The 12,011-nt window shown below is 33.5% G+C and overlaps 1 protein-coding gene across 1 annotated transcript; it reads right to left on the minus strand.

Moving 5' to 3' along the window:
- Positions 1 to 302: 302 nt before the first annotated feature.
- LOC145613455 (small ribosomal subunit protein uS9c-like) lies at positions 303 to 6,999 on the minus strand. The gene is made up of 3 exons (XM_081668559.1): positions 6,555 to 6,999; positions 1,318 to 1,606; positions 303 to 561 (listed from the first exon to the last, which is right to left on the minus strand). The coding sequence occupies exons 1-2, from the start codon at positions 6,891 to 6,893 to the stop codon at positions 1,319 to 1,321; spliced, it is 627 nt and encodes a 208-aa protein (XP_081524685.1). The 5' UTR covers positions 6,894 to 6,999; the 3' UTR covers positions 303 to 561; position 1,318.
- Positions 7,000 to 12,011: the final 5,012 nt, after the last annotated feature.

Below are 12,011 nucleotides of genomic sequence, written 5' to 3' on the forward strand. Positions count from 1 at the left end.
CTGACAGTTAACAAGATGGATCGACAGAAGATCCAAGATGCTCAAGGTTAGCAATATTTCTTTCATTTAGAAGATTGAAGGGGTTCAATAGGTTTGTTAAAATTATTTGATCATATGTGTAGTATTTGACTCTAAGCCAAAGAGTTCGCTCTGATAGGAATGATGCCTCCTGATCGATGGAAGACTGTTTTGATTCATTTCAATGCACATTGTGTGGATTTGTGTCCAATTTGATTTTTAAGATCCTCAAATTGTGAGAATGCATATCAGATAACTGGAAAAAAAATGAGGACAACACGAAGTTGAGCAGGGCAATCTTCATTAATTGCACATATAAAATTACATTTTCTGATAAGCATATACAAAAAGCCACCTATTCCCACTCATGACATCAAGGGCAAAAAAAGGGGTACCAGTTACATACAACAGAATGTGAAAATACCAGAAATTGCTTCTGAAACCTATCAGAGTTAGCATTAGAAAAATCAATCCACTTGAGCACAGCTTCACTCGCCTTCCTTGGAATTTCTTCTGCTGCCTTAACTCTGCTAGCAGAACATCCTGTGATTGCACAGCTGTTAAATAATCTAACACAGACATAAATAATAATCTCCATCAACAGCAAGTGGAACCCAACAGTGTATATTGTATATGATTAATCATGATACTCATAAAGTCATAATATAAAGTTAAAATTAAAGTAATTAATAACAGAAGTACATATGCACTGATAAGGTGAAAATTAAGGGTTTTACAAATTATTCGTTCATGATTACAAACTGCAGTGTAGCAATTATTTGAGGAAGAATCCAGAGGGTCAGTTTAAGAGAACAAAGTGTACCAAATACTATCAGTGAAGTGAAGGTATACAGATCTCAAAAAAAGTGAAGGTATACAGATGATAAATCAAACAATGCAGAGCCTAATTAAAAATCGAGTATGAAAAAAGCCATACAGACCGTCTACCTTATACAATGAAAGCATACCCAGCCGAAACATTTTAGTACTCATAACCTCTAACAATGGGACACATATGCTGCTCATGATCAGCGGTGAAGTAGTGCCAGAAATTAAGTCCCAGAAAAAAAAACTAAACCCAACGGCAATAAGACTTAAAAGTGAAGCCATTTAATCTGTTTATTTCACAAAATGATAATTGGATACTCTTGTTCTGAAACCATAATGCTTACATATGTCATCAAAATTTAACAGGCATTATGTAAGAATTACACAAGAACCCAAGAAAAATTAATGTATCAAGGTAAAAAATTCAGAGGATTCAATTGCAGAAATTATGGATCAAATCACTATTTCTACCTTAACGTTTTGAAAATTGAGGAGCTTTGCGAGCCTTCTTGAGACCAGGTTTCTTCCTCTCCACTACCCTGGAATCTCTAGTCAAAAGGCCTTCTTGCTTGAGAGGAGCTCTATGACTTGCACTGACCTTCAGCAATGCCCTCGCAACACCAAGGGATATGGCCTGTGCTTGACCGGAAAGCCCACCACCATGAGCTTTGACAAAGACATCATAGTTTGTTTCGTAACCCAAAGTAGCCAACGGGGTTTTCACATATTGGAGCCAAAGTGGGTTTCCTTGAAGATATTCCTGCACAGAGATTAAAAAAATAAAAAAAATTAATCACTGCTCCACCTTAGCAAACTATTTTCCAAACAAGAATAGAACATAATTTACGCAATAAATGAAAGGGTATTTGCAAATTGGGACAAATTGTACTGTCATCGCTCATTCTGCTATTCTCTATCCTTGTATCCAACTGGAGAAGCACAAGTCAATGATAGATCAACACTTTTTTTGGATTGAAGGAAATGGAGGGAAAGGAAGAGAAGGGAAATAGAGGGATGGAGTATCTTTCATTTCAATCACAAATTTAGGAGGAAGGAAATTGGAGGGGAGAGAAATGGAGGGATTAAATTGTAAGAAATTTATCCATCCAACATGGAGAGATTTACACTACTTTGTTTGGATTGAAGGAAATGGAAGGAAAGGTAGGGAAGGGAAATGGAGGGATAGATCATCTTTCATTTGGATGGTAAATGAGGAAGGAAGAGAACTAGAGGAAAGAGAATTTGAGGGATTAAATTGTAAGAACTTAATCTCTCCAACAATAAAGAGATTTGGAAGGAAAACTCATCATTTTTCCTTACCCTCCCTTTCCCTTCCTTCCCCTTCACCTCCCTACGCTTCTTTTCCTTCCCCTTTCTATATCCAAAGTTCCAAACACACTGTTAGAAGGAAAACACATCATTCTTCTCTCCCCTCCCTTTCCCTTCCCTCTCTTCCCCTCCCTCCCCTTATCTTTATCCAGACACAATGTGAGTGATTGACCTATTTCTTTTTTGCTTGATAGATGCTCTGTAAGTATTAAGCACAAACAAATTATTAGCAGGTTCAAACAGAAAGAATAGATAGTGACCCTGACTACACTCCTGGGGAAGACATCTACTCTCAGTTATACTATATTCCTCATTTTCAGCACTTCTATTTGAGGTATCATGAGTAATTTTTCCCTAAAACCACTTCTGACTTCAAAACAGAATGTGAGGCATGGAGAAATTGTTGAAATTACAAATTAGTCAAAAACCTACAGGTTTTGGTTAGATTGAGTGCAGTATTGTACTAAATATCAACTAGTAACATATCAATGGGGGACAAGCTGACAAGCCCGATAAATAAACTGAAGGAGTCAGGTAGTTGAGCTAATTTTAGAGCGTTTATATTAGATTTGAAACTCAGTTTCTTTACCACACTTGTGTGTCCATCCAAGCAAGTATTTTGAAGAATGACAATGAACCAGCCAAAGGGAAGGTGCACTATAAGTATTGGCATCACAATCCAGTTAGTGGTAGCTTGAGGAGGAAGGCAAGAGAGTTAGAAGACGGAGAGGGGAAAGGGAAACAGCTTGTTTTAAATAGAAAAAAGTAGAGAGAGAGAGAGAGAGAGAGAGAGAGATTATGAGACAATTCATTGGGAATTAAGCTATGGGAGAGGATTAAGCCTCTCAAAGGATTGCTATTCTTTCTTATTATGTAATCAAATGTACCAATCACGATCTTTATTATTCTTCTCTTAGTTTTTTAATCACAAGTTTAAGCTTATAGCAGAAAGGTTCAGGCAACAATATCATCATTATGAGACAATTCATTGGGAATTAAGCTATGGGATAGGATTAAGCCTCTCAAAAGATCGTTATTCTCTATGTTGCATGGACTCGGGAACGGGTGTCGGACACGGACATGTGTCCAAGTGTCCGATCCGGCAAGTTTCAAAATTTTAGGACACAGGGACTCTGTCCGGTATTTGGACACGGGTACAGGGACACGTCAATACGTCACTTATTCTATCTTATTATGTAATCAAATGTATCAATCACGAACTTTATTTTCTTCTCTTAGTATTTTTTATCACAAGTTTAAGTTTATAGCAAAAAGGTTCATGCAACAATATCATCATTGAGGTCGAAATCTTCATTTAAAACTACTTAGGATGGAGTAAGCTAGAAGCAACTAATATTATCTGCATAGGCACAATCAAGGATGCTCTTCTGAAAGGCTCATCTCTATGTAAACTAAAGGACAATGTGAAGGAGTTATAGTGTTATTACATGATCACTTTACCCCAAGTACGAAGCTCATGACCACATCAATCATTTAGGCTATAAATGCGAGACAATAGCAGTGGTATGGCAGAACAGGACCCTTGCTGTTTGAGCCTAAGAACAAATTCCGAGTGATTTGAAAGTTATAGCAGCAAAATCAACATACACAGACAAAATCAGGATTGTGGGTAATCTGGTGACAATATAATTCTATCTAATTTGGAGAGAGTACAAAAGGATTTACACCACTTTAGAGTTTCACAAGCAGCCGCACACTTCACTCTGATATAGTTGAACATAATTATGACTTCAAAAATAATTAGGGGTTGACTACTCTAGTTATCTCTCATTAACTAAGCTAAGCATAAACCTAAAGTTCATACTGAAAATATGTGCATTTCATGGTTCAGATTTGTGCTGACTCACACTGCTTTCAGCTCATTGAATATATATTTGAATGTTTCCATGTCTATTGCACATAGCCACATAGTAATGCCTCAACAGAAATTATATATTTCCATTTATAGACCTTGCTTGTTTTTTTGTAATTGCAAAAACATCATTATACAAAAGACCAAAAACCTATAAATAACTTCAAACTTTTCTTTTCCAATCATGATGATAAGAAGACAGGCCCATTTTTATACCATAACAAATCCTATATTTGTTTCATGGAGGCATAAGATCCTCAAAATATTTACGAAACTATAATAACCAAATTTCTTTGAATAACAACCAAAAAAACTATCAGACAATGGGATGGCTTCTGCAGCTTAAAAATTCTGCTCATTTACAATTCATCTATGTACATGATGAACTCCAACTCTTATTCTTTTATCACATGGTCATTTAAGAATTTGGACTTTTGAACTTTTGACCTTACCCCATGCAAATACAGCAAAGTATTCATGTCCATGCATCAATTGCTAAGGCACGATTGCTTCAAAACCAACAACATATTGGGTATATAACTATATATGCATCCCAAATTCCCAAGTAACCACACGTCTACACTTGTTGCCTTGTCAGTGTTGTCACCCTCACATCATAATGATATTGTTACTAACATTGTTGTCACCCTCACATCATAACCATATTGTGACTAACATTGTTGTCAGCTTGTAATCTTCCTGCTGGCATAAATCGAGTGCCATGCCTAGCTTTTCATTCCATCATTGTGTTACGCTAATTTGGTGAGTAGCATGCTTATATAAAAACTGTAATTTGTAGCATTTTTCTCCTAATAATAAGAGATAAAGCTTTTGTAGTTCTAACCAAAGAAAAAAAAAATCATTAACCCTAAATCTAATCAGAGATTTGCTAATTAGAACAGCTGCTTTTCAACCTGTGCAGTGTAGGGGAAAATGAATAGATTGCATATGAAATTTGGTCAGAGGGGACATGAAACTACATTGCATATGTATATTTAATTTTATTTATTTATTTATTTTTTTTTATTTATTTATTTTTAATGAAAAAAATTGTTTGATTAGAAAAAGAGTAAAGGTGACATGTGGCATCAGTAATTGTTTTTTAAGAGGTATAGATAGCATAATCTTAGCCAGGCTTCGACTCACCACAATCGTCTGTATTTTACTTTTGCAATAAACATAGTCCTCTTTTATCTCAATCTAATGTATTGGCACTTTCGTTCCACAAACGAAATTGCCTCCCATCAACAACCAACACATCAAATGGTAGCACTCCCTGGTATACACAGGTCCATTATGAATTTACGAACCTAATAGGGTATTGGACTACTCAAACGTGGTCATTTGGTTATATATTCACTTTGGACATTGCAACTTCCACTAAAAACAGAATAGTAAAAGCAACTTCAATAACGGTAGCTAGGGACTTGCTAGCAATTTTCAAAAGTCTCTAGTTACTAGCTTGACCATTGGAGCTAAAAAATACAATTAGCTAAGCCAAGCAAAATTTCCAAAATTTTTGGAGATTAATATATTAAAGTAATTAAATTTATATGGCAAATTGAGAAAGTCAAACTTATTTAATTAGCACTAGTAGCTAATCATTGGGACACAAAACAGCTATAAAAAAAAGTTTGCTTGAAATCATACGTGGCATGACAAGCTAATTTAACAATTAGCTTACTATTGGAGTTGCTCTAAGTAACACTATAGCAGTTCGGTCAAATGTGTTGACGACTAATATATTGAGTAAAACCACCAATATGAAGTTCCTTGTACTTAATGGGGTTATTTTAGCCACTTCCTCTAATTCGAACATCCCATAAGAGCATCTTTAATGGTGGTATCTAGGGACTTGTTTGCAAAATTTTTAAAGTCTCTAGCTACTAGCTTGACCATTGAATCTAAAATATAGAATAAGCTTGCCAAGCTAATTTTCTTGAGATTTATTGCCAAAAGACGGAAATTAGTATATTAATGAAATTTCTTTTTATTAGCTCATTTAAATAGCAAGTAGCTAACCATTGGGGTACAAACTAGCCATAATGGAATTAGCTTAACATCTTACATCGCATGACAACCCAATTTAACAATTAGCTTAGCATTGAAGATGCTCTGAAGTATTTTTATTATCCAAACAACTTCAAAGTCTTCTAATTCCAAAACACTCCAACTTCATACTTCCAAGTAATTTTATAAACTATGAACCAAAACAACACAAAATTATGCTAATATGAATGCACATTCAAATTTGGAATTACTAAACATTTCTATTAAGGATAAATTGAGAATCATATGAGTTACTTGCATTCAAATTAGGACCAACAATAACAACCCTCAATCTGCGCAAAGTTACAACGTTCCGAAGGAAATAAGGGCTAATTGGAGAGTTTTAGGGAAAAGATTGCAACAATCAACAATAACCATAAAAACTAAAATAAATTGTACAAACCAAACATGAAAAAGTAAAATAATCATAATTTTAAAGCAAAAACTTGAAACATACTTTAGCATCACGGTAATTAATGATGAATTTTCCAGTTCCTTCTTGAAGAACAACCCTAGCAATGGCGCACTTTCGTCTTCCAGTACCAATAACAGTCTGCGCAGCAAACCCGCCAGGAAGACGCGACTTCACGAATTTCTCAAGGTCGGCAGTCTCCGCCGCTTCCACCGGCGCAGTGGCGGCTGTTGCGGTGATAACAAGGGGCTTAACAGGCGATGAGTGGGTCAATGAGAGGGGTTTTGCGCGCGCAATTGGTAAGGTTTGGGGTTTAGAAGTGAGGTTGGAGGTGAATGAGAGTGAAGCGAAAGATGAAGTGAGGAATGATACTGAGGTCGCCATTGATTGTAATGGAGAAAGCTGTTCAACAATGGAGGAGAGAGAATTCCTCTGGTTAGGAGGGTGGATAACGTTTGTAGCAATTTCTACAAGGTTTTGGGTGTTCACTGCTGTATGGATGAAGTATATCTACATTATCTGCGATTTGCCCAATTTACTGTCAGCTCTTTTACTGTTTTTATTACTCTTTCTCATAATAGGGATGACAATATTAAAGAAAATTTGTAAATTACCATTAAAAAAGACCTGAATTTTAATTGCCTTAAGAACCCTAATTCCTAAATATAACCATATACCCCAATTATTGTTGGCGAAAAAGTCTAAATTAAGAACAAGTGGATTCATACCTTGGTTACGAATTGAGTGTCCGCAAATTCTTCAAACACTAACAGGTGAAATTTGAGAAAATTTGGTTGAAATTGGGGAACAAATTGTGAATTGAATTTCGAAACTTTATAAACAAAAAAAATCGGGGAAGGAGACAGCAAAAAGAGTCAAAGTAGTCGTTATTAGCCGTTGGGTGAGACCCTCAAACGGAAATTCCATCGAATTTTCTAAAAAGGTGGTAATCTGAATATTTTTTTGATTAAAGGGGCGGTAATTTAAAATAAAATTTTTAACGGGTGGTAATTTCAAAACAGGTCCCTTTTTACAAATTTTCCCAATATTAGAGACAAATTTGCCATGAATAATACCACCTTTCAGTGGTCTTGCAAAAATGGAACAACCTTTGGATTATTTGAAAATGGAACAATCTTTGATACACATCTAGCCAAAAATAGAACAAAAAACATGTAACCTGTAAAACATTTGACACGTGTCATAGGGTAATTAGTTAAAACATTTTATATTATTTTAACATTTTTTCTTTAATAAAATGATTTATAAAAATAAAAAAAATAAAAAAATAAAAACTAAAGAAACCCCTCCCCCTTGGCTTTCTGTCAGCGACCACACCACCACCCGGTCTCCCCCGTCCCATACCCGTCGGTGTCCAAAGATCCCTAGCGGCGTTGACGCACCGTCCTAACCCTGATCTGACCACCTATCCCCTCCCCGTGAACGCTTACCAAAAAATTCAATAACCTTAAAAGCACCACTCGATTTTGGGGTTTTAGGATTTCGGGTGTTGGTTCAAGGGGGGAATGGAGTGGAGTCATTTGGCAGAGGGGCGAAATGGTTTCGCTAGCACAGGGCAAGGGGATTGGGCGACGACCGATAAGGAGATGAGGGTTTACGAGGCGAGGGAGGGGGTTTTCGGGAGGAGGGAAGATGTTACAAGGGAAAGGTATGGGTTACGTGGTCGGGATTTTGGTAAGAAGGGTTTCCACTGGTGCTTGGTAGGGGTTCAGGCAATCGGCCAGGGGTGAGGAAGAGGAGACTAGTTGGTGGTTGAGTGGCTGCTGGCAAAGGGGGGAAGGTATTTTTTTCAATTTTTTTTTTTTTTTAAGTTTTAACTCTAATTTAAGTATTTTTTATTATTTGGTTTTAACAAAAAAAAAAAGAAAAAAACCAATGACATTGTGACACGTGTCATTGGTAACCTATCAAACCGGTCACCAACCGGTCACATTCCATTACTGGAAAATGTGTGTCAAAGAATAATTTAAAGATCGTTCCATTTATGGAAAACCAATATAAGGTGGTATTATTCCTGACAAATTTTCCCAATATTAAATGGTGAGTATGTGCTAACTCGATCCACCCGATTTTAATAAATGAACGAAAACCTTTATCAAATAGACGAGAAGCGGATGATGGATTGGATCGGATGTGGATACAATCTACTTCACCCACTTACCATCCGCCCGTTTAACCTATATTACACTTTTTTATCTAAGAGTTTTAATTAAAAAAAATATGAAAGGAGCAAAAGTTACTTTTGTGTTTTTTTTTTTTTTTTTTTTTTTTTTGTTTTTCGAGAGTCATAAGGGCGAGGGTGAGAATTCATTTCAGGATCTCCTGAAATTGGGTGGGAATCTAACCACTTGAGCTATTGTAGACACCTAAAAATGTCTCCCCAAAACTAGACCCGATGATGAATAACCTTTCAGCGTCATTATTGGTAGGGTTAAGTATTTAATCTTTGGAGGGCTTAAACCATCTCTATTACTAGCCCATTTCCCCAAATCATAACTTATCTTCCTCTTTTCGTGCCTTTAAACCCAAAATAATTCATTTCGTGTCCTTAAAATCATTCATTTGTGTCCATTTTATAAAAACGTTTATAGAAGTTTATTTTGGTCCATAATCTGGGTCCAGTGATCTAATAGTTGGATGAGGCTTGAAAATATCTTTCCAACGATATATTATAAGCCCAAATCTGAGTTATAACGAATAAGTTATGTCCAAAATGCTAAACTGAGTCCAAACCGAACCTAAGTCCACCTTACCTACGACCCAATGATCATGTGGAGGGTCCAAAAGCTCTAATCTCATTACTAAACCAATATAATATATATATATATATATATATAGGGGAGTTTTATCTCGAGATTTTAGAGCGCCACGTAGGATTTTTAATTTAAAAAAATTATTAGAGCGCCACATAGTATTAATATTTTTAAAACGCTACAATAGGATTATGCCACCTAATATAAGATTAGTTAACGTGCCATGTAGGATTATAAATTAAAGTTATATCCAATAAATAATTCAAGTGCCACATAAGCATAATTGACCAATGAGATTTTAATGGTTACATTAATTAAATACGAAATATTATCTTTTGAGATTAGGAATTTTATCTAATATTTTAAAACAAATACGGAGAAATTGATATATTACGTACAACTAATAAAATAACAAATGTAATCACATAAATATGAATATTTTTTGTTTAAAAAAAGAGATCGAACCGTGCATCGCACGGGCTTCATCTAATTAAGATTAATTAGAAGTTTCTATAAGTTTCTAAAATATCTTAATTATCCTTTTTTTAAAAAGATAAGATTAAAGAGTTTGAAATTGAATAAAACTCCTCTTTTTGAAAGTCCTATTCTATTCGAATTGAAAGACGTTCAAAGATATTCAGATATGATTTCGTGCCTCATTATTTTTATCAAAACCTTATATGGTTGGGTAGCCCTTAAAATTATCTTTCCAATGATATATTATAATATTAATTCCGAGCTATAACGAAAAAGATATAAAAGAAATACGAAACTCTATCCAAAACTAACACCGTCTCACTATTTCAGCCATATCTTTTATTCTACAAAATATTTTAATCTGATTCTAATTGGGTTAGCAAGTAAACTTCAAGAGCTTTCCAACTACATATTTGTAGACACCCATTTGTGTCTCCCCAAAACCAAACCCAGTGATGAATATCTTTCGCGTCAAACCATAATCGAATGAGGTGAAAGTGTGAAAAGTCAAGTGTTGCGGTTAGTTTTTATTAAAAATCTTTATTTTTGTTTTCGAAAACCCACTCTATTTTATAAAAACATCCAATCCAATTTATTTTGGTCCATGATAAGGGTCCAACAATGGTGTAGTTGGATGAGGCTTGAAAAGACCTTTCCAACGATATATTATAAGCCCAATTCTGATGAATAATGAGGAAGTTATGGCCAAAATACTAAACTGGGCCCAAACCGGATTTTACCTATGACCCAATGATCATGAGGAGGGTCCAAAGGTTTAATCCTATTCCTAAACTAATCTAATATATATAAATAAAGTAGGCATTTTTGGAGAGCATTGGGAGCGCCACATAAGAAAATGTATATTTTCGACCAATTAAAAATTAGAAATCTATTTTATTTTAGAATTAAAAAAATCGCTCGTCACCTAAACAAAAGTGACGAATGAAATTTTAAATTTTTTCCACGTAGGTTAAAATGACGAATAGTAATTTATTAGGATTTTAATTATTTATAAACTCTAAATTTTATCATTTTTGTTTGTTACAAATTAAAACTAAAAATTATCTTTAGATATTAGGATTTATATTATTTAAAAAACTAAAAATTATATTTTGATATTTAAAAATTATAAATTACCATTTGATGTTAATGGTTTTATGTAAATATCTGATGATATGATATTTTCATACAAAATTTTAAAACTTATAATGCAAGAAAAAAATTAAGAGATCACCAAAAAAAAAATTTATATACAAAATGTATATAAAAATTCGTGCATCGCACGCCACATAAGCAAAAGTAATATTTCTACCAATGAAAAATTAGATTTATATATTAATTTAGAATTTAAATTTTCATTCGCCATATAAAAAAAAATTAACAAATGAAATTTGAGAATTGAAAACAAAAAATAGTAATTTAAAATTTATATTATGAAAAAAAAACAAAAATTATCTTTTATATTATCTTTTACATTAGGATTTATATTATTTCAACAAATAATTAGAAATTAAAAAATATATTTTGATTGTTTCAAAAAAAAAATATATATTTTGATTTAATGATTTTATCTAACTATCCGATGAATGAGATAATATTTATTTCAAGTTATAAATTCAAGTTCTATATACGTAAAATTTGAATAAGAATAATTTAAAACTTAACAAAATGTTTTACCTTAAATTGATGTTAAAATAATAGAATAGAAAATAAAAACAAAAAATGTTAAGAAATTACAAAAAATATACAAAATGAAATATTTAAAAACCGTGCATCGCACGGGCTTACATCTAGTTAGGATTGATTAGAAGCTTCTATAAGTTTCTAAAATATCTTAATTATCCTTTTTTGAAAAGATAAGATCATAGAGTTTGAATTTAAATAAAACTTTCCTTTTTTAAACTCCTAATTCTATTTGAATTTAAAGATGTTCAAAGATAATCAGATATTATTTTCGTGCCTCATATTTTTTATCCAAATTTAATATGGTTGGATATATCTTGAAATTATCTTTCCAATGATAATATTATAATATTAATTCCGAGCTATAACGAAAAAGATATGAAAGGAATACGAAACTCTATCCAAAACTGACATCCTTTCACTATTTCGGCTATATCTTTTTATCTACAAAAGATTTTAATCTGGTTCCAATTGCATTGGAAAGTAGACTTCAAGAGCTTTCCAACGACATATTATATGACTTATTTGGACTTCTGGATCAAAAGATATGATAAAAACAAAATTCGCA

Source organism: Chenopodium album, chromosome 25 (genome assembly GCF_948465745.1).
Source record: "Chenopodium album chromosome 25, dcCheAlbu1.1, whole genome shotgun sequence".
Lineage (NCBI taxonomy): Eukaryota > Viridiplantae > Streptophyta > Magnoliopsida > Caryophyllales > Amaranthaceae > Chenopodium > Chenopodium album.